This window comes from Dipodomys spectabilis, unplaced genomic scaffold, assembly GCF_019054845.1.
Source record: "Dipodomys spectabilis isolate Male_0828 unplaced genomic scaffold, ASM1905484v1 ptg000163l, whole genome shotgun sequence".
Taxonomy (NCBI): Eukaryota; Metazoa; Chordata; class Mammalia; order Rodentia; family Heteromyidae; genus Dipodomys; species Dipodomys spectabilis.
Window position 1 is genome coordinate 10,633,639 of NW_024870840.1, and position 22,302 is coordinate 10,655,940.

Consider the following 22,302-nt stretch of genomic DNA (forward strand, 5'->3'; position numbering starts at 1 on the left):
ATACATGGGGCTTTTATTTTGTTGTCTCTCCGAAACTCAAAAAACCCAAGCAAATACCTGGGGGAGAAATCAGCCTCTCAAATGTCAGGAAACAGCTGATGTAGCCTCTTCCTGGGGACGACTCTCCTTGCTTGCCTGGTTGCCATTCCTAAGGGAAAGCTGCAGGCTGAACACAGGCTCCCCGGAGAGCAGCCGAGGACGCTTGAATGAACTTCCAAGAAATCCAGAGGACATTTACATTGGGTATTGCTCAAAATGACTTTTGTTTTTCTTTCTTTTTACCACGTTGTGTGCTGACTCTGGTTGTACAGTGGGCTCCAGCTCAGCTTGCTCTCGTGGGGGTGGGTAGGGGTGATGTAAGGGATTTCTTGGGACAGGCTTTGCCCACGGGCACGACAGCCTACCCCTGCGCTCCAGGCAGCTGTCCTGGGACCAGGACCGTCTGCTGGAACCAACCCAGGCCCCCTGATGAGAGCCCAGCGGGGGCTGTGGGCTGGGCTGCTCCACCAGAGCACTATTCTCAGGACGTTAAACGTCCAGGCCGCTTGCACACACGCAGGTCTCAGGGAAAAACAAACACTGGATGACGAGTAAGCTGTAGTTACGATTCGAGGCACACACTTGTATGGGAACTCAGTTGTGAGAAACAAGAGAGGCCACATTTTGAGAGGTCGAATGGGGAGCATCACACCAGCTACGCAGAATGCATTGGCAGTAAGCACCTTGACTTGAGATGAAGACAAGAAACGGTGACGTGGAACTAGAACTCTCCAGGTTACCACTAAGGTCTTAACGGTTAATTCAACAGCAGAGAAAAGTTCTAGCTCCTGGGTACTAATGGAAGCTGCTACAGGCAGGAAGGTGACTGGGTAGCAGCCTGAGCAAGCTCACCACTCTGCCTCTGCCTGCTTTTGAACTGGGAGGTGGCTACCACTGCTGGAGGAGCATGGGACATGTTGGTGGGGCTGACCGTGGGCAGCTGGGATGGAGCCCCGTGGTGGGGGTGGGTAATTTGACCCAGCCTTGCTGCAGGTAGGCTGCATTGGACTGTGCTGACTGGGCACCTGATTCTTTTGTTATTTGTTTGTACCAGTCCTGAGGCTTGAACTCAGAGCCTGGGTGTTGCACCTGAGCTTTTTTTTTTTGCTGTTAGTGCTCTACCACTCGAACCACAGCCCCACTTCTGGCTTTTTGGTAGTGGTAATGGGTATTTGAACTTCTCTGCTGGGACTGGCTTCAAATCCTCCTCCTCCTCAAATCTCAGCCTCCTGAGTAGCTAGGATTATAGGTATGAGCCACCAGTGCCTTGCTCCTAATTCTGAGAGAATGTATTTACAATCTCAAATTGCTTTTTCGTAGGTGATGTTCTTACTGAATAGCCTATATAAGAAGAGGACTTAGAACTGTAACAGCTTCACAAAAGGATTTTTATTCCATATAGATTTGTGAAAGCCATTATATTCTAGTCCTCTGGAAGCGATATCACTTACCAAAAATTCATTTCTTCTCAGAACCAGGAGCAAAGTTACTTGGAGTCCAAGCGTGGCTTTTTTATTGATTTTTGAGAACGCAGCCACATATCCTTTGTAAGTCTATCTTCTATGCCATCTCAGATTGTGCCGGCAATATTAGATTCGATGTACTGGCAATATTAGAGAGGATGTGCTGGCAATATTCCAAAGCACTCCAATTTGAGAAAATCTGGTGTGTCTTGAGAAAAATCACTTCTATGACTTATTAATGTACGGGGTAGGCACCAGTTTCATAGGACTCATTCACCCCGATTTATCATCAAACACAATTTAAGTCAGAAAAAAGAAATCAAATGGAGTAAGTGAACTCAATTACATTTTAATTTTAAAGTTAATTCAAGTCCTGTTTGAATAATGTTAGCATTGCCGTTTGTCAAGGCGTCAAACTGTCCTGAGAGGAGCCCACATTCCTTTCCAATCTCTGGCTGGCTCTTTCTTCTGTTCCTCTATTCCTTCCTCGTCCCTGCTGCGTCCTCATCTGTGGGGGTGCCCATGTGCCTTCTCTGGCTTCCAGTAGGTTCCTGTTAGGCAGGTGAGAGGGTAACAGATTTCCTCTGAGGGTCCCGTAGCTGGTCATGCCCCCACTTAGGGGGCAGCTCGGACTGTGCCCCTCAGGCTGATACCAGCCCTGCCATAGCATCCCAGACCTATGCAAGACATCTGCTTATTAAATTCATAAATTCTCCCCAATTAAAGTGTGCTATATGCTTCGTATGGGGACCTACGCAGCTGCAAATACACATCTGATGCACAGAGATAATGAGGGGATTGCTGATTCACTAGTAAGCAAGCGAAGGAAGGGACCAAACCAGCCCAAGAGAAAGCATTTCAATTGAAAACCACCACCTCCTTAGGAAAGCTGCCCTGGGGGCGAAGGGAGCGGGGGGACTGCTTTAATTCTTGGGGGTTCCAAGCACCGGGCCTCTGCATTTTATATGGAGAGTACTCCAAGATTGTTTTGGTATGGGTTTCTGAGGGTAACAGAGTAAGACAGCTCACAGGATATGACATGCTAACTGTCACCAACCATAGAATAGAGGGACTCTGACCCCAGTCACTTTAGAACCAGCACCTGTGTTGCAGGGAAATGGAAAAGACCAATGAATGTTGGCACAGATGATGTTCCAAGCATGTCACCTATGTGATACTGTAGGAATGATCTAGTTTGAAGGTGCTTTTCTCCCGTTCTGAGTTTTGTCAGTTCCTCCTTAGAAATCACTCTACTAATTAAACAAAGAGTGGAGGCTTTTGGCTGAAATTCAAGCTTTAGAAAAGGCCAGTGTTTCTTCCTCAGGTTGCCTGAGGTTGGAAATGAGTGCATTTTCTCCACATTTAGACCTTCAGCGCTGCTCCTGGGAAGAAAAGGGGCTGGGCCGGGAAGGGGGCAGGGGAGGGCTCACAGAACCAAGCCATGCTCCGGCAGCTGTACAACTTCTCTCTTTTATTTTGTGTGCTTTTTATAGGATATAAATAATGACAAAAATTACAAAATTTATAACTGGAAGCCCAAGCTTATTTACACATATGCTTCTGTTTTAGCAGAGCTACCATTTACTTTGCTCCTATACAATATCCTTTTGGTTCCATATTTTAGTGTTACTTTACTCTCCATTTACTCTACATACATATCAACAGTGAATAGGCAAAATATGTACAAGGAACCGTTCAGTTCAAGTAATTTAATATTGTATTAAAATTCCTCAACACTGAACTAAAACCATATATATTCGTCAGTTTGAAATAAAATTTAGTCAGTCTTCAAAACTCACCAACTGATGTGATCATCTCAGGTTTAAAGTAATATTGGTTAATAAAAAACATTAATAAGACAATTCCACAATTTATCAATATCGCTATATGAACTTCAAAATGAGTCACAATATATGGTTGGTTAGAACAATATACATTAAAATGTCATTTTTTTCTATAATGATATTAGTACTGTTTATATAATTTGATTCTACACAAATATACATTATGGTATCATACAAATACTCCACAGAGACATTAAAAAATTAAAATACCTTAAAGAAATGTAAGTAAATTTTATTTAGTCAAATAGTAAGCAAACATTTATTGTTATTATTTTTGTTTCAAGAAAAGTTTTATTACTTTGGAATTAAATCTTTTTTTTGTGTGTATTTATATTTTGTAGAAAAAAAAAAAACCTCTTTGTGATAGAATCTTATTAACACCTTTCTCATACAAGGTTTCCAAATGGCAGGAATCTTGAGAGAGCAGGAGCCCTGGACCAAGATGATGATGATGATGATGATGACGATGATGATGCTTCTTAAATATGTTCTTTTACAACACAAGATTATAAAAACGCTCTCCGCCGGCCGCGGGCGCGGGACGGGCGCTGGGGGCCGCGCGGGGCCTCCCCCGTCACGGGGCCTCCGTCCTTCTCGCTGGTCGCGGGAGACCTGTGTGGAAGCGCCGCGCACGGCGAACCTGGTTTTCTCACCCATGCGTAGTGGAAACATTCGTTTAAGAGGAGGAAGTCACACAGGACACAGGCTCCCCCCCGCTCCTCGGTGCTGGCGTGTTTTAAATTCGGGACCAAGGATGAGTGAAAGGGTTTTTCTTTCTTTCTTTCTTCGTTATCCCCACAGACCTGATCACACAGAAAACGCACCCATGGAGAGGGGGGCGAGGGCTTGCTGGCAGCCGTGGAGGTGGTTCGGTCCCGCTGCGCTCCACCCGGCTCAGCGGGACGATTTGACTGATGGTGGTGGTGATGATGGTGGTGGTGATGATGGTGGTGATGATGATGGTGATGATGATGGTGGTGGTGATGATGATGGTGGTGATGATGATGGTGATGATAGTGGTGGTGATGATGGTGGTGGTGGTGATGATGGTGGTGGTGATGATGGTGGTGGTGATGATGGTGGTGGTGATGATGGTGGTGGTGGTGATGGTGGTGGCGGCGGCGGCGGCTCCCGCTGCACAGGCGCTCGCTGCGCGGCTCTGCGCGGCCGGGCCGGGCCGGGCCGGGTGGTGAGCCCCCGGCGGCGCGCCGTCCGCCCTACTTTTTTTTTTATTTTGAAAAGAACTTTGTTGTTGTTGAAATCTCTATGTATACCGCGTTGGACGGCGTCTCCCCCGTCGGAAGCAGAGCGGGAGTGGGGGAGCCGCGGCCGCGCGGGGTGGGGCCCGCGCCGCCTCCGAGCGCGCGCGCGCGCGCACGCACGCACGCGCGCGGCCGGGCGGCCGCGGCTCCCGGGCGGCGGCGGCGGCGGCGGCAGCGGCGGCGGCAGGGTGCGGGAGGGAAAGCCCCCCCCCCCCCTCGCCGAGCGCCGGCCCCGGCGGGCGCGAGCAGAGCAGTCTTCCTCCCGGGCCGGGCCGCCGAGGAAAGCCTGCTCCGGGACGGCTGGCGAGCCAGGCGCCGCGAGGACGGGACGGCGGCTATCAGAAAATCGTGGTTTCATACTTGGTATTAATGCCCCGCTTGGCTTCTTGCCCCGGCTCCACAATCCACGGCAGATTGGCCAGAGTCTTTTGCTCAGAAGGGTCGATCTGCTTTAAAACAGAAAGGCTGATGCCCGTTATCCGGCGGCCGTGCGGCGCGGCCCGCACCCGCCACCCACCCCGCGCGCCCCGCACGCGCGCGCCCCGCGCCCGGCCGCCCCCCTCACGGCCGGGAGAGCCCTGGATCGCCACCCCCGACCCGTGGCCCCGGCCTCCCGCGGGTCCTCCGCATCCGCGCGCCCGCGCCCCCCGGGCCTGCCCGCGCCCGGCGCACGCAGCGCTCACGCCCGCCCGCAGGCCTCGACGCCACCGCCTCCCCCAGGGGCCGCGCCCGTGACACTCGGGACCGAAGCGCACCCCGCTCGTGCGCTCGCCTCCCGCCCTGGCCGGACACCCCCGTCTGCCCCTCCTCCACCACACCGGCCCGACAGGCGGACATTCTGCCTGCCGCGCTCCCCGGACCCGGGCCACGCTCCGGGCCGCGCCTGGCCCGGTGGGCGCGGGGCGGCTCTGGTGGAGTCAACACGGTGTGGAGGGAGTGAGGCTGTGTTTAAGGGAGAAGTGGGGGCCCCGCAGGTGTCGGCCTGGCGAGGGAGGGAGGGAGAGCAGGTGCGGATCTTACTAGAAGGCTGTGGCTGCTGGCGCACTGTGCGGGGCGGGGGGCACGGCGGGGGGGGGGGCGTGGAGAGGGGAGCAGGTGGGCAGGACGGCCCGTCACTGCTGCTGTGTGCGTGCGTGGCTGGCCCTGGAGGGGCTGAGCTCTGAGCTCCGAGGAGGGGCCTGATAAGGAAGCCTTCCCCCCCCCCCCCAGCCTCATCCTTAGGTGGTTCCGATGCCCAGTCTGCCCCGCCTGGCCACCCTGGCCCATTCTCACCCAGCCTGGCACTGCAGCCCCCCCCCCCCCCCAGGCTGCGGGATCGGTGCCCACCGAGGCTGGCTGTTCCTATGGCTCCACAAGGCGGTGTGGGCCTTCTGATGGTCTTAGCGACTAAAGGGGGGGGGGGGGGCCGAGCCAGCATGCGAACTGAAGGGACAGATCCCGAGGCAGGCAAGGCCAGCAGCAGCACTCACTGGATTTTTTTTTTTTTTTCCCGGTTTTCCAGTGCAAGTGTCTGGATAAATATTCTAGGAGCCTGCATGGTACTCAGCCCTTTGTGCTCTCCTGGGAGAAGTCCATGGGGACCGCAGTGAAGCCGGGGAGGGGGATACCTGCTACCCACACATTCATCCCGGCTATCTAAGAAGGAATTCAGTACTTCCAAAGACACTATAGACTGCAGCAGCCCACTCATTCTCAGACTCGTGTGGTAACGCTATTCTCAAGCCCTCATTTGTTTAGCCCCATCTTTTTTTTTTCACATGCACTGAAGGCCCGTTATGGCCCTGCTGTGACAACACAGATTCCTGCATACATGAAGCTTATTTTTATTTTATTATTATTTTTGTGTGTGTGGAAGAAGACAGGTAACAGCAACCTCAGTTAATAGATGCTACACTAAATTAAAAGCAGGCAATAAAGCTTCAGTGTGCCTGGGCTGGGTGGTCAGAAGCCTCTTCATAGATGACAAGACAGAACAATCATAAAGAAATCAGGGAGAAAACATTCCAGGTGGAGCAAACAGGTGAAGCAAAGGCATCAGGTAGGAATGAGTTTCATAGTCAAAAGAATGGGCAGGCCTGAGCATCAGGGACTGTAATGAGAAGCTAGGCTTGGGTATTTGGGACCTGGGTACCATGGTGTGGTTTCTGCAGTGTGGAGGAGAGGATGTGTGGGCTTTGTGAGAGGAGGGGGACTGGGCGGATGGGAGGAATGTTCTAGGTGGGCAGTGAAGGGGCTTTGTTTCTGGGTTGGATACAGATGTGGGTAGGGGGTGGACGGAGGTGGAGAATCAAGGTGATTTATACATTTTTAGCCTGATGAGCCATTTTTAGCATGGTGCACAGACATTGTTACCTACTGATCTGGGAAGGTGGAGAGGGAGGCAGTTCTGGGGGAAAAGTCTATGCTTGATACACCAAGTTTTAGATGTCTACTAAATCTTACGGTAGAAATGGTTATGAATGAATGAATCTTAATTAAGCCAGGTTCTGGTAGTTCATGCCTTTAATCCTAGTTACTCAGGAGGCAGAGGTTCAAAGCCAGCCTAGGCAGGAAGGTCTGCCTACCAAACTGACCACCAAAAAGTCAGAAGTGGTGCTATGGCTCAAGTGGTAGTGTGTCAGCATGAGCGACAAAGCTCAGGGATGGTGCCTGGGCCTGAAGTTCATGCTCCAGAAAAAAAATTGACTCTGATGTGTGCCTCTGGAGTTCTGATGGAAGGGCAGGGCAGGGGAGAGAGAAGAGGGGGGGAGGGATGGGGAGGAGGAGGGAGAGAGGAAGAGAGAGAACTGGGAGCCATGGGGTAGAGAGGGCAGAGGCGGGAGGGCCAGGGGTGGAGTGAAGGTCTTCAGAGGGATGAGGTCACTGATGAGCAGTCAGGAGTGAGGGCGGGGTGGGGGAAAAGCTCTCACCTAGGGCAGAGAAGAAAGCTATAAGGATGGAGAGGCCAGGGGTGGAGGGACCGCCCCTGGGTGCCAGAGTTGCCAAAAGTGAGACGTGCGTGTCCCCCCAAGAGAAAGTTTGTACATCAGAAGCCACACGGTCACCAAGGAGGTGCCGCTCTGCAAATGTTAGGAATACCTATTTCCATGACAGGGGGCAAGGGGGGGGGGCTCCCCTGGGGAGGAGGAGACAGATGGAAGGATTGGGGGGGAGAGGGCAATGCACTCCGGGGGGGCTGCCTGGTGCCAGTGCCAGGGTTTCTAGAACGCAGGATGGCAGCTGGAGCAGAAAGCAGATGGGAGGTGGGTTGGGAACCTTCCAGCTTTGGGGTGTCTCTACTAGCAGAGGAGGCCGCTTTGGAAGTCATGCAGCCTGTTGGGACAGGATGTCTGCAGAGCCTGTGGGAGGGAGGAAGGAAAGGAAGTTCCTAAAGGAAGGCAGATGATGATGAGGAGGGAGGGCTGTCCCTCTGACAGTCACCGGAGGGGAAGCTCAGCGGCAGGAGGGAGGGAAGGCCCCTGGACCGGGGACATCAGCCTCGCAAGGCTGGCTCTGGGGCCTCACGCAACAAGCAGCTTCTACCAACTGGGGGGACAGGGACGCTCTTCCCTGAGCCTCTGTGAATCTCTCTGGAGCCCAGGGGCTTGGGAGAGGCTTTGCCCTGTGATGACTGGCACGGAGGCCTGGAAGTGCCCTGTCTGTACCCCTGCCTCCCACTGTTGCTGCCACAGGTGAGAGAGAAGATGGGATTCCCTCCCCCCCCCAAGACTAAGAAAGAGTAAGAGGGTAGGGAGTAGAGCAAAGCTGGATTCTAAATGGCAGCCACAACCCGCAGGGCGGGGCTCACGGACCCTCTCCTCCCTCCTAGCTCAGGATTGCGGGACACCTCTCTTCTACTTACCACGGACTTGCGAATGCTGACGCGGGGCTTGGGGATGGGCTTGGAGGGCTTGTTTTCAAAGCTTTCCGGGAGTGTGGAGGAATGTCCCCCTTTTCTTGCTTGCAGTGCGAGCTGGTAAGCCACCTCAAATGCCTGGCCCAGTGTGAGGATGATTTCGTAAGCTAGATTCTGCAAGAGAAAGGAGAAAGCATTTACCCTGGGGGGCACATGGCAGGTCTGAAGGAGCTGCCAGGCTGAAGGGCACGGTTTGGGGGCAAACTCGCTCTACCGCACCGAGGCCGCAGTGACTCACTCACATCTGTGGAGCCTGGACACAAGGCTTTAGCTATCCATCTCCATGCAGGGTCTGCACTTGGCCCCTCAGCGCCGCTGGCCGGCCCTGGGCATGGACAGATGGGCGGGGAGGGGGAGCGCAAGCGCGCCTCCACCAGGCTGTGAGGCCCTGCCCACTCGCTCCAGGGGAGGCGTTCCTGAGAAGTTTGGGTCTTTTTACCAGTGAACGTCTACGAAACAATCAAAATCTAATTTCGGCGGAGGGGAGAGGCATTAGTCATGCTGGTGTGGAGTCTCTCAGTGGCAGCAGCGAGCGTGCAAACAGTGCGCGAACGGAGCCAATTACCCGTCTATTTCTTAAGGCTGCATCTCTCCCTGTGGGTCCAGTCTATATTTCATCATCAAACCAGCCAGAGACAGGAGAGTCTGTCGGGCCAGAATGCTGTGCCAAGCCACACCGGGAGCAAGGTTCTTCTCTTTGTTTTTGACTTTCCATCACACCATCAGTCCATCTCTAACCTTCCTTCTCTCTGAGCAGCTTATCTTGGGCTTTCGTCTTTTCTTCTCTGTGTAGCTCTACCCTGTCTTCTCCCACTGAGAGAACATGACACGGGGCCCCAGAGATGCAGGGTCTTCAGAACCCTGAGTTCCCAGTACAGCAAAGTCGGTGTATGCCTGGGGACTGAACCTATGGTCTCAGACCTGCTAGGCAAACACTTTCCCAATCACCACAGCTCAGCCTGGGAATGTTCTCGAGGTTACTGCGCTAGCTGAGCACAGGCACCATCGATCCTAAATTTTTTATCCTATAAATGACCCTAGAATGTCTCAGCATGGTTTCTCCAAATCGCAGACAGCATTCTGCCTTTGCTGAGATGCGACTGTGCCTTCCTGTCCCCGCCCACCTCCACCCTTACTCACCACACTGTAAGCTTTCTGGAGAGAAGTCTGGAGACTGTCCTAGGGCCTGCTGAACATGGATACAGAGACACTGGGTAATTTTCTGAGACCATGGGGAAGAATCCTGGGGATTCTAGACCCATCAGACTTTAGGTCAATGTCATGGTCACAGAATTAAGTAGGAAAACACCTCTGAGCTGCAGAGTTGGTCTGACAGAGGATGAACCTGGCACCCCCGAGCTGTTTGCTAGGTAACAGTGGGCCTGCATGACACATGTGATGCCAAGAGTGCATCTTGCACAGCAGCTGGGCCCTTCCCTGCAGCGCACGCAGCCTGTCTTTGCCTCCAGGAATGAGTCAGACTAGTAAATTAGTAACAAACCAACAAATGATAGTGGAGGAGGACTGGGAGACAGCTCTGACCATCACTTCCCACTGCCTACACTGTCAGCGTTGCCTCTCAGTGCTGCACGGGATGCTGGGAAAGGTGGACGAGGCTCCCCATTTCCTGACTCACAGAGGGGGCAGCCCTTAGTCTGGCTCACTGCTCTTGGGCAAGAGAGTCAGTGTCCATCCGTGGGGGACGTTGTGGCAGATACTCATGGCAGGTATGAGACCTAGTGGCCGTATTATACGCGACCTTTACAAGGCAGAGCCAGAGAGCTTAAAGTGTGAATTTCTTTGTCATTAGCCTAAAACAAGTTCCTGTAAGTGAGAGTAGCTTCATGCCCGGCTGTCATCGACTGGAAGCTGGAGCTGCTCTTTTGAGCAAGTGAGATTTTTCACATGACTATTATGGGAAGCTGAGAAGTTCTGCAGGGTAATGGGCTAGAGGTTTTGCTCTTTTGTTTTAACTTTGTTTCTGCTATTAAGAAACTACTCCAAGAAGACACAGAGACAGGACTGCAGCCAATTTTCTGCCAATCCACCCCTCCTGGTTTGGCTTGAGTTCTCCTTGACCTTTTGCTTTGGTTTTGTTTTATAATGCTTTATAGTGATTTTTTTATGATGAGGTATAATAAAGAGTTGGATCTTGTTATATTTTTCTATTTTTTCTGCAGTCTTAATTTTTTTTTTTTGTCAGTCATGGGGCTTGAACTTGGCCTGGGCATTGTCCCTCAGCTCTTCAGCTCGAGGCTAGTGCTCTACCACTTGAGCCGCAGAGCCACTTCCAGCTTTTTCTGTTTATGTGGTGCTGAGGAATCGAACCTAGGGCCTCATGCATGTGAGGTAAGTGCTGTACCACTGAGCCACCTTCCCAGCCCCAGTCTTAATGTTTGAAGTATGGATACTGGACACCAGGGTGGCCCATGGGCACTGAGGCTGGCACAAAGCCCTTTGCACCAGCCCTCGGTGCAGGTGCAGGTGATCTTTCTTAGGTTTAAACCCGGGGCCTTTCGAATGCTAGAGGCAGGCACATACTCCAACGGGGCAGGAAGCCCCATTTGCCCAATCATTCTTGTGGACTCTTCGGTTAATATCCTACTGTGTGCAATAGGAAGATGGCTGTTATCCAGAAGGCCCATATTGCTGGGATGAGAATAAAAATTCTATTGCAGTAGTATTTAATTAATTGTGCATTAAAGACCATTAATCTTTGTTTTAGAAGCTAGAGATTATAAAGTGTAGAAAAAAATGTTGCTGAATTTTGATGCCAGCATGAGATTTTTGTCTACTTCTGGTTCTCATCTATCTGTATAAAACTTCTGTTCAAGCCGGGTTTGGCTCAGGCCTGTAATCCTAGCTACTCAGGAGGATGAGATTTGAGGACCGTGGTTTGAAGCCAGCCAGGGCAGGAAAGCCTGTGAGACTGTTATCACCAATAAACCTCTCAGAAAAAGCTGGAAGTGGCACTGTGGCTCAAGTGGTAGAGGCTAGCCTTGAACACAAAGAGGCCCAGGAAAAGTGCCCAAGGCCCTGAGTTCAAGCTCTAGGACTGGCAAAAAAAAAAAGGAGGAAAAAGATTCTGTTTGTTGTTTACTATAGGATTACTATTACATTTTGAGGTAAACACAGAATTTGTATTGCTTGATAAGCTACTACCTTGTAAATGAAAAAAAAATACTGTACCTCAATTAACTTAATGGACCAATACAATGATAAAAGATGTTTTCTTTAAAAAAGAAGAATGCATCAATTATATTAGCATAGTAGTTATAACATAATGACAATTCAATTGTCATGCAAATTGGGAGTGGCCCTGACTCTGCTGGGGCTTTCTTGGAGCACTGGTTCATGCAGGGGGGCTATCCAGTAGAACACTTGTAGAGGACCCCCTCCCCCGCAGGCATGAAGCCCTGGAGGAGCGATCTGAGCTGAGGCTCTAGATGCTGTGTGGAGCAGAGAACCACAGTGACAGCCCAAATCCTGACCGACAGGAATGTCACCATAATAAAGTGGCTATGCTGTCCCATGCCGCTGCCCACTGGGGTGTAGTCTGTAACTGCATCCTCCCTTGTCGGGCAGCACGAGTGGCTGCTATGAGTAGCACTGGAGCCCAACCCAGAGCCACCCGCCTCCCAGCTGCTGGTCCATCCTGGTCACAGGAGCCCGGGGAGCACCGAGGTTTCTTTCCATTTGATAGTTCAAACTGCAGAGCTGCAGTGTCCTTTTAAGCCAGCAAGGCCACACTCTCATCCTGGTTACTCTGTTGGGTATGAATTCGAACTCTTAGTTTGGCACATATTACCTCTTAAATGTTGCACCCCTGCCACCGGTCTCTGAGGGGCTCCTTCCTCCTGGAGCTTATTAATAGAAACATATTCCTTGCCTTGACTTTTCCAGTATGAGTTTCTTGAGATGCGCTGTGGCTTTGAGTAAGTTTTTTTCTACCTTACTCCGACCAGCAGTGTAAAAAGGAAACAGGAATGCACATGGATTGGTGGGGCCTGGGGAATAATTACTGTACGCTGCCTACTTGGAGCTTTGCTTTTCTCATCACAAAATGGGAGATGATGCTACTCACAGTACCCACCTTACTGGATCATGTTGAGGCTCACGAAGGGCATTGTTTTATGTAATGACCACACTGGCTAGCCTTTATCATTTACTGTGCCATGCACCATGGTAAGCGCCCTATGTCGGCCGTAGCATGCAGTTCACAGAACATCTCTGTGCCCATAGGTCTATTAGTATTTTCCTTTTACATGTGAGATCTAATTAAGCCTAGAAAGGTTAATTTGCTTCAGATTCTAGCACCTGCCTGGGCTGGTATTTGAATCCATGCTGATATGTTTTGTTCTTGACCACTTGAAAGCATACTTGAAGCAAAGTTAAAGTTGTTGGATGACTGCTCCATTTTCAGATGAAACCGGTTAGGGTCTCATGAGAGGACCAGTTAGGGGACATCCTTTAGACATAGGATGTCTGTCCTTTGTGACTTGACTGAACAGTCAACATTCCCGGCTCCAGCAACAACTGGGATAAAGGCAGGGAGTGTCCTGATTCAATGGGATCAATGCACATCACCATGTCCCCTCTTCTACAGGGATTTCAATGTACGTGTTAAGAATTGCTCTAATAGAGGACTTGAAGAATCTATCTTAAGCACAGATCTGAGAGTGACCAGGGAATGCAGGGTTATTCTCTTAAGCAACATGGGCCTATGTGAGCCGCTGGTATTTAGTGTAGGCTCCTCAAGGCAGCCAGGGCTGTGGTTTCACATCATCGGGGTATTCACTGAGCTCTTCTGAAGTGACAGGGACTGTATCCTTGGCACCTAGCTGATGCCTAGTCTATAGGGTCCAGGAAGTGCTCACAGGATGAATGTGGGAAGCAAAAAGGCCCACCAAGTCTATCTTCAGCTCTCAAAGACTCATGCAGAGACAAACAGATGCCTCTCATTGGCCTGCCTCCGAGTGAATGAAGCTGTAACCTGGCATTATCAATCAACTTGATATTAGAAAAACTGCCTCATAGATTATGGACAATCTGTCTCCTAGGATGAGATCTGATACCCAGGTAATGAATTTCTTAGTTTCTTAGTCTGAAAATCTATGCTCAAGAGTTCAATGGCATATGTACAAGAAAGCTCATTATAGTATGTAAAATTTTCAGGAACAGGGGACTGATTAAGTATAGTATATTATGTATACAGTTAGCATACTGGTTCCATGCAGTGGAATATTAACTAGGTAGTCATTTAAAATGAAAATTGAGTCATTTAAAAAAAGATTAACAAGCTGCGTAAAAGCCAGGCATAGTGGTACATGCCTGTAATCTAAGCACTTGGTAGGTAGAAGAAAGAGGATTTTAAGATCCTGTTTCAAGGAAAAAAAAGAGAACAAAAAAAAGCTGTTAAAAATGTATGCACAGAAAACAGAGATCTTTCCTGAATGTTAATAATAGTTATAAGTGTTGAGATTGTGGATGGCCGTTCTCTTTTTTCCCCTCTTTTTTGTGGTGCTGGAGATGGAGCCCAGGACCTCAGCATACGCAAGACAAGTGCTCTGCTACTAAGCTACTCCCCAACAGTGGATGACGTTTTTCTTTAAATGTTTTTTGTGTTCATCTTTGCTCAAATAAAAATGTGAATTTCCTGCAATCCTAATACACAATTTTCTATTTTATTTTTGCTTTGATAGCAAGTATAAATAAGTGAAAGCTTTTGAATTCAAAATGGTCTTATTCATTCTTTATGGTTCACATGTGTGAACCCATGTGTCTCTTTCTTTGGCTGGGAACGGTATTCCACCAAGATCTAGGATCTGTGTGCAGGTGTTAGCATGGCCCACCTCCATGTGCCAACAGGCTGGCCATCCATTTGGCCATGAATCTTGTTTAGATTCTTTAGTTTTTCACATTTGATGACAATTCTTACATCTGCTTTGAATTTAAAAATGCCTAGCTCTTCCTTCAACTGCAACCCCCAAGCCTCTTCTCCAAGCACATTAAAAAGAGTTAATGCTTTATAGCCTAGCTTCCATCAAGCCCAACTGAAAGATGCTGGTATGTGGGCATGAGCCAACCTATTCTCCTAGCTGTGGATTTGAACCACAGAGTTGAGACTTCTACACTGAAGATGAAAGAGCATCTCAGCCGCTCACGCCTGATTCTGCTTGGTGTGCACACCCGGCTCAGGTCTTGGTTTTCTGTGGACCATATAGCCTTCACAACACCATACAGGGGAGGAATTAGCATCTCCCTTTCGTTTGTTTTTTTTTTTGGGTCCGGTCATGGGGCCTGAACTCTGGGCCTGGGCGCTGTCCCTCAGCTCTTTAGCTCAAGGCTAGTGCTCTACCACTTGAGCCACAGCGCCACTTCCGGCTTTTTTCTTTTTGCTTATGTGGTGCTGAGGAATCGAACCCAGGGCCTCAGGCATGCAAGGCAAGCACTCTACCACTGAGCCACCTTCCCAGCCCCTAGCATCCCCCTTTCAAGCCACAGTGCCACTTTCCACATGCAAGAGACTCAGCATCAGTGCCATTGACTAAGTTGGCCAAGTTCACACAATGACTTGGTGTCAAAGCCAAGATTCAAACCAGGGCTAATTTCAGACCAGGGCAGTCCTGCCATAGGTATAGATCTTCCTTTTACTGTAATTCAGATTTGTGTGGATCTACATTTTTAGACTTATCATACCTATCTCTAAAGGCTGCCTGAAATCCTGTATAGACTTATAATTATGCATTCACTTAGACATTTATCCAGAGCTTACTTTTGTTTACCCCAGGACTGACAAAATGGCTGAGCCAGTACATGAGACACAGACACAGAAACAGACTGCTCATCCTCTGGAGGGTGTACACAGAGGAAGCAAGCTGAGTGGGGAGGAACACCGCAGGCAGAGGGGGCTCTCTGGATCCAGACTGTGAAGCTGCTCTTTGCCAGTGGTCCATTCAGATCTGACTGACAGTACTTTCCATTAGCAGTGGGAAAACAATGGCTGCAGTTCCTTGACTAGAATGGAAACAAAGGTGTTGGCTCCACAGCATCCAAAGTGGCAACCAGGACCTGGCTGTTCTATGCCTCCAGAGCACTTCCTGAGCTCAGGAGAGGCTCTCCCACACCAGGAAGAGCTACAGACCTGACATATGCAAGGCAAAGGCCACATCTGTACCTGGAAGCCCAGGATGGAGGTGCCTTGGGGATCTGCTGCACCTGTGCACATCAGTGACAGAGACTATGGTCAGAGTGCTGAATCAGCTGCCTGGGCTAAATCCATCAGAGGCCGCCTCTCTATGGCCCCCATCATTGCCAGTGAGGAGAGGGAGTACAGTCAGTCTGATCCAGGTGACTTTTTGGTCTCCTTCTACAGTGGGAGATCTAGAATCTTCTAATGACAAAAGCTATTGCCAGGCTTTTGCCTGGTCAACTGCAGATACAGTTGGGACATTGACGACATGAGCTGTGGGCTGGGAAGGTGGCTTAGTAGTAGAGTGCTTGCCTATCATGTATGAAGCCTTGGGTTCGACTACTCAGTACCACCCAAACAGAAAAAGCCAGAAGTGACATTACAGCTCAAGGTAGAGTACTAGCCTTGAGCAAAAAAGCTCAGGGACAGTGCCTAGGCCCTGAGTTCAAGCCCCATGACTGGCAAAAAAAAAAGACATGAGCTGTTTAGAAGGGCATGCAGAGTTGATGCTATGCTACACAGCCCAGACCATAGGACTCAACAATCTACTAGCCAGTGCTTCAAGAGGCCATGACCAAGGGACTGGATGTCATCTTAGAAAACATTACTATACTACCCTCAAACTATTCCAAATGGCTGGGCATTCTATCTATTATGAACTGACTTTTGTTACTGGTAATAAATACACCCTTTTCTAAGATCCCACCTTTGCTGGGCGAAGCTACTGCTTAGTCTTTAAGAGTCACCTCAGGTGGCTGAACCTCCAGGTGTCTCTGAATTCCCCTTCATGTCACCCCAGGCTAAACAGATGCCTCTTCTTGGTAGCCCACACATCTCTGGCATGTTTCCACCTACTCTATCATATAACTCCCCACCTCACCGCCCCCCCCCCCCCCCCCCCCCCCGCCAGGTGACTGACTGCCTCCAGGGCTCAAGTCTCCAAGGGCTGTGCAAGTCTAGGGCTTGATGTATGACAGGTGGCCAGTGAGCATTCATTATATCACGTGACAAAACCTGCCTGGCCCTTAAGATAGGAGACCTGCACTTCAGAGACAAGGGTGAATGTGGATGGCCAGAGCCAATCCCTTCCTTCTATCTTCTCTCCTCATGGGTACATGCTGAACCAATACCAGCAATGTGGGAAGGTTCGAAGACAGAGGAAGGTATCTTTAGTTTGGGTCCAAGGGTGGGATCTCCCAAGAGATATTCTATTTCTCTTTGCTTTGGACTCTGTTCCTTCTTTTTTCTTTTTCTTTTTTTAAGAGCTAGGGTAAACCTCATCTACAACTTTCTGAACCTTCATCCTGAGGCTAAAATAATTGAGAATATTCTGGCTATCTTCACAGAATTCATCTCTTTAGTTCTCCTTAGAGCTAATTCTCTCATGTACCAAGCCAGAAAGTAATCTGGATAACGTACAGAGATACTTCCAATTCTGGGTCTAAATATTTAAAGATAAATATGAGGAATGTTGTTAAGCCTGTCTAGATGAGGACTGACAACCGGCTAACATGCAAATTCCTTTTCTTTCTCTCTCTCTCTTTTGTGTGCCAGCACCAGGGCTTAAACTTAGGACCTTGTGCTCTTGCTCAGCCTTTTCACTCCTATCTGGCTCTTTATCATTTGAGCCACACCTCCAGGCTGGTATTTTGCTGGTTAACTGGAGATAAGAGTCTTAAGGACTTATCTACCCTGGTTGGCTTTGAACTGTGAACTGATCTCAGCCTCCCAAGTAGCTAAGATTATAGGAATGATTGACTGGCACCTGGCTAGATTCCTTCTTTAGGGCTAATTTCAGCTATCTAATAAAAGTTATGAAATTTCTCCTACTCTCAATAATGATAGGGGTGCATGTGAACAATACTGAAAATACAATGAATAAAAGACAAAAATTAAATTCATCTATAGAATTGCACTGTTGAGATAAAGCTACTGCTAACATTTTTCTTTCTTTTTTCTTTTTGGTTGGTTATGGGGCTTGAATTCAGGGCTTGGACTCTATCCCTGAGCTTTTTTTGTTCAAGGCCAGTGCTCTACCACCTTGAGCCACAGCTCCACTTCTGGTTTTCTGGTGGTTAATTGTAGGTAGGTAAGCATCTCATGGAATTTCCTGCCCGGGTTGGCTTCAAACCATGATTCTTGGGTCTCAGTCTCCTGAGTAGCTAGAATTACAGGCATGAGCCACCAGTACCCAGCTACTGCAAACATTTTATTGAATTTTTTATTTGAGTACACACATATACTTTTATACACTATCTGCATATTTATATATGTGAATTTACATACAAAATTAGAATTATACTTAATGTGCAGTTTCATAAGCTGTTTTTGTTCACAGAAGGTTATATCACAGTTTTTGCCTGCCATTACATATTCTTCACAAACCATACTTTTTTTTTTCAGGGTAGGTTTACTTGTTTTATTTTTAGATTAAGGTGGGGTATAAACCCCAGTGCCATCAGCCATCAGAGAGAGAGAGAGAGAGAGAGAGAGAGAGAGAGAGAGAGAGAGAGAGAGAGAGAGAGTGTATGTGTGTGTGTGTGTGTAGAGACAGGCTCTTGCTGTGTAGTCCAGGCTAGCCTGGAACTCTCCACCCTCTCAAGTGCTGGGACTATGGGTATGTGCACCACCATACTCAGCTTCGGGAACCTTTCTTTGTACTACTGGGCATTTTGAAGCCAGGATTTCCCACATACTAGATATGCACTCTAGTACTGTGTCCTAGCCCTGGGATGACTTTATATAAATCATACTTTTGAGGATGGTAGAGCATTCTGCTGCCTGCTAAGGTTCAACATCATGCCTCATCTCAAGTTTGGGTTGGATCTACTTGCTAAGTCATGACTTTTTCTTAGAATGGTCCAGACTTTCCATGGAGGTTACTTGTCTTTATGGAACCTCTATCCAAAGTGGATGGCCAGTAGGCCCCTCACACCCACCTGAGGGTCACATGTAATCAAGCTGATTGGCAAGGACCTGACAAAAAGGCAGAAAGGAGAGATTTGGTGTATTTCAACCTCTCCTTCCTCTTCAGTGGAAGTTCCTGGTGTGAGTAAGCTGCCGTAAACTCTTTACTAATTTAGGAAGCCTGGAAAAAGGGAGCACTCAGCAAATTTAAGCCCTTAGCTTAAACCTTGTGGAAAATATTTCTCCAATGGACATGCCTATTTCCTTGATTGATTTCCAAGACCTCTCTTGGGATACTCCAAAGTGTGCTGCATTTACAGCATACAACTTATATATATATCCTCTTGTGTCCCTTCCATCATCTCTAGTTTATTTATAATACCTAGGAACTTTTATGTAACTATTGTCATATTACATTTTTAAAGGGAATAATGACTAGGAAAAAAAGAGTTTGTATCGGTTCAGTATAAATGCAATTTTTTTTCTAAGTCTTTTAAATCCATGGTCGGTTGAATTCAGGGATGCAGAGCCTGTGGATATGGAGGCTGACTGTAAACTGAAGTGACTTTTTCTTTGCTCATTGCAGATGTCTACCTAATGCCCCGAGCTCATCATTCTGAAGTGAATTAATGAATTGTCATGCCTCCAAATTTACCACATGCTCACACCAACTGAACATCCGGTTTCCAGCCGGAGTATCCCTCCTCTGGGAGATCTTGTCCTGCCGTGTGCTGCCATAACTCCAGGATGGCAAGGCTATGACTTTATTATAATTATTTGTTTACGATCCTGCTTTTACAACAGTACTATGAGCTCTGGGGAGCGCAGACCTTTGTCTGACTCATGGTAGACACAATAAATAAAGGAATACTGTATTTATATGGATTTTCACTCTTTCCTTCAGCAGCAAATACGTTGTAAATAAAAGCCTAGGGCATAAATCTTCACCCAGGGTCTGATGATGAAAATAAACATCATTCTATCTCCTCTTCCTGTTCCCTCCCCATCTTCATGGGCTAAAGCACTATGTTTTAGAAAATGGGTATGTGCTACCATATTCAATCCTTATAGTATCCAAAGGTGGCTACTATTGTTATCTCTATTTTATGGATGAGGAAACTGAGGAGAGGTATCCTTGCCCAAACAATGCAGCTGGGAAGAGCCAATCTGGCATTCAAAATCATCCTGATTCTAAAGACCTCATCCGTAAGTGTGACACTTGATTTTAAAATATTTTGGAGGGTGGTGTCATGAATATACTCATCTCTCTGTGTTAGTGGATCATTATCTGTAGCAAACAAATATATCTGTGTGGAACATGTACAGATGTCTTTTTTTCTTTTTATCCAGTAAACAATATAGGATGAGAAGTATTTACATACCATTGACATTTTAAGTAATCTAGAAGTGATGTAAAACATACAGGTGTGTGTAGGTTTTAAGCAAACATTCCATCATTTTATATGAAAGATTAGAGCATCTGTGTTTTTTGGTATGCACAGGGTACTGGAACCAGTCCCTCAGATACTGATGGCTGATTATCCATATATAAGTGTGTAAAGCAATCCAACTATAAAGAAATCAGAATACTTAAATTTTTTTTAACTTTACAAAAAATAGATTGTTAACTCACTGATAATATTCAACAATAACAACAAAAAAATGAGAAAAGATATCTCTACCCATTCACTTTCGACTTAATGGCTTCACTAATTCTTAGTGGAGATAAGAATGAAATCTAGCAATGCTAATTTATTCCCCCCCCCCCCCCCCGCAGTCTTGGGGCTTGAACTCTGGGCCTGGGCACTGTCCCTGATCTTCTTTTGCTCAAGGCTAGCGCTCTACCACTTGAGCCACAGCATCCCTTCTGGCTTTTTCTGCTTATGTGGTACTGAGGAATCAATCAAACAGGGCTTCATCCACTCTACTCCGAAGCCACATTCTCAGCCCTCTATTCTTTTATTAGATAGTGTTGAAGGAGTAGTATACGTGCTGTAGAAGGACCACAGGCTGGAAGTGCTGTCTTCCTATTTTTTCCTTAATTCAGTTAAGAGTCATTGCTCCATGTAATCCCTCCTGACTTGCTAAATTTCAGCTGGCTGGACAAGTTAGGGAATGGCTTCTACTCTACATGCAAGGTGAAGTAGCACCTCTACTTATTGGTGGGAAACTAACCATATTTTTTCCTTTTATTATTATTTTTTGAGTAGTGTGAATTAAACTCAGGGCCTCCCACTTGCTAGACAAGTGTGGTACCACTTGAGCCACACTCACTGTTCTTCAGTTAGTTTTTTGGGTAGGATCTCACAATTTCCCTAGGCTTGACTCCAAGGTGATCCTCCTACCTGTTGCCTTCTGTCTACTTTTGTCAAACAGATTGAGATCATTTTTATTTATTAAAAAAAAAACAAAACGAGGAAGGGAATGAAAAAGACAACCTTCTTCTACAAACAATATTTAGTTGTCAGAAGAAAACCAACACCACTACTACCTTCATAGCCAACATTTCTTTTATACTTTAAATTTCTCACAACCGCTGCAATGTAAGCCATGAATACTTTTTGTCCTCCCCCCCCCCCCGTCCCCCCCACCCCCCCAAGAACCTGAATACTTCACTGAGAGCTTAAGAAAGGGTTTAGGAATTTACAGTTCATTAACCTGATGAGAACACTAAGAAACCAATTCACAGCAGACCCAAAGTAAGGCTGGTGTAGGTGCCCCTCATCTGAGGAAGGAGTGGAAGAGAATTCATTTTAAACATTCACATTTCCTAATGCTTCCATCCCTACTGCTGCCTTTTCTCCAAGATGCTGCTCTTTCCTATGCTTTGGCTTGCTCAGCATCAGTGGCTGGTGGAGTACTACTGCATGCTAGGCCAGTGGGCTGACCATGTTTTCCTGCATGCTGTCATTTTTGTCTTTCCAGTTTGGATCCTTTCATGGCCCACACTCCGTGAAGAAAGCATAGGGACACGTGCGCCCACCCCCCAGCACCACGGCGGTAACATTTTTGGCTGAGCCAGCCTCCGCCTGGCCGTGCAATGCACACTGAGGAGGACAGAACTGGGGAGTAGTAAGTAAGAGAAAAATGAGCGTGGTTAAAAATACCAGAGGCTGCGAGCACTTTCTTTATGAAGTTCGAATTAGCAAGGAGCTACTGTAGCAGCAGAGGCATGGCTTTCAATGCTACTTAAAAGAGAAAACAGAAAGAGGAAATCTTTCAAATGCAAACCATTTCAATGACCTCTCCAGATTCTAAAGCACATCTGATGCTCCCACAGAGAACCCACCGAAATCCTTCTCATAAACCTATGTAAAAATCGTATTAAGGGAAGTAAGCCAGACACAAAGAAATATAGGTCCCATGGTTTCCCTCATTTGCAATAATTAGTATAACCTAGGATAATCTTAGCAGATGAGCAGAAAAGCTAAAAAATATGACCAGATAAGATGATGCTAAGTGAAATGAACCCCAAGATATGGACAAAAGAGGTTTTTCTTTGTTATTGTTGTTTTTAATGAACTATGTGATTTTTTTTTTTGTTTCTATTGTATGTTCTTACCCCTCTGGTATATCTCCTGTTGTCACTGTATTTGATTTTTGGCACCTTACATCTTGTAAATACATTTATCTAATTTGGGGAGGGAAGGGGAATAACAAAATGCTGAAACAAGGACCCATTGCAACAATGATACTCATA

At 47.7% G+C, this 22,302-nt stretch overlaps 1 protein-coding gene across 15 annotated transcripts in view; it reads right to left on the reverse strand.

Moving 5' to 3' along the window:
• Nucleotides 1–4,790: 4,790 nt before the first annotated feature.
• Nucleotides 4,791–22,302, reverse strand: part of Anks1b (ankyrin repeat and sterile alpha motif domain containing 1B) — a 946,206-nt gene continuing 928,694 nt past the window's right edge. For 6 of the 15 annotated variants that reach the window (XM_042693314.1, XM_042693311.1, XM_042693325.1 and 3 more), the window contains 2 exons: nucleotides 8,450–8,617; nucleotides 4,896–5,054 (listed from right to left, as the gene is read on the reverse strand). In XM_042693314.1, coding sequence (XP_042549248.1) covers nucleotides 4,947–5,054; nucleotides 8,450–8,617 — 276 coding nt within the window. In that variant the 3' untranslated portion in view covers nucleotides 4,896–4,946. Of the gene's footprint in view, nucleotides 5,074–8,449; nucleotides 8,618–22,302 lie in introns of all 15 variants that reach the window. The other 9 variants (XM_042693313.1, XM_042693310.1, XM_042693321.1 and 6 more) reach the window with 3 other exon arrangements.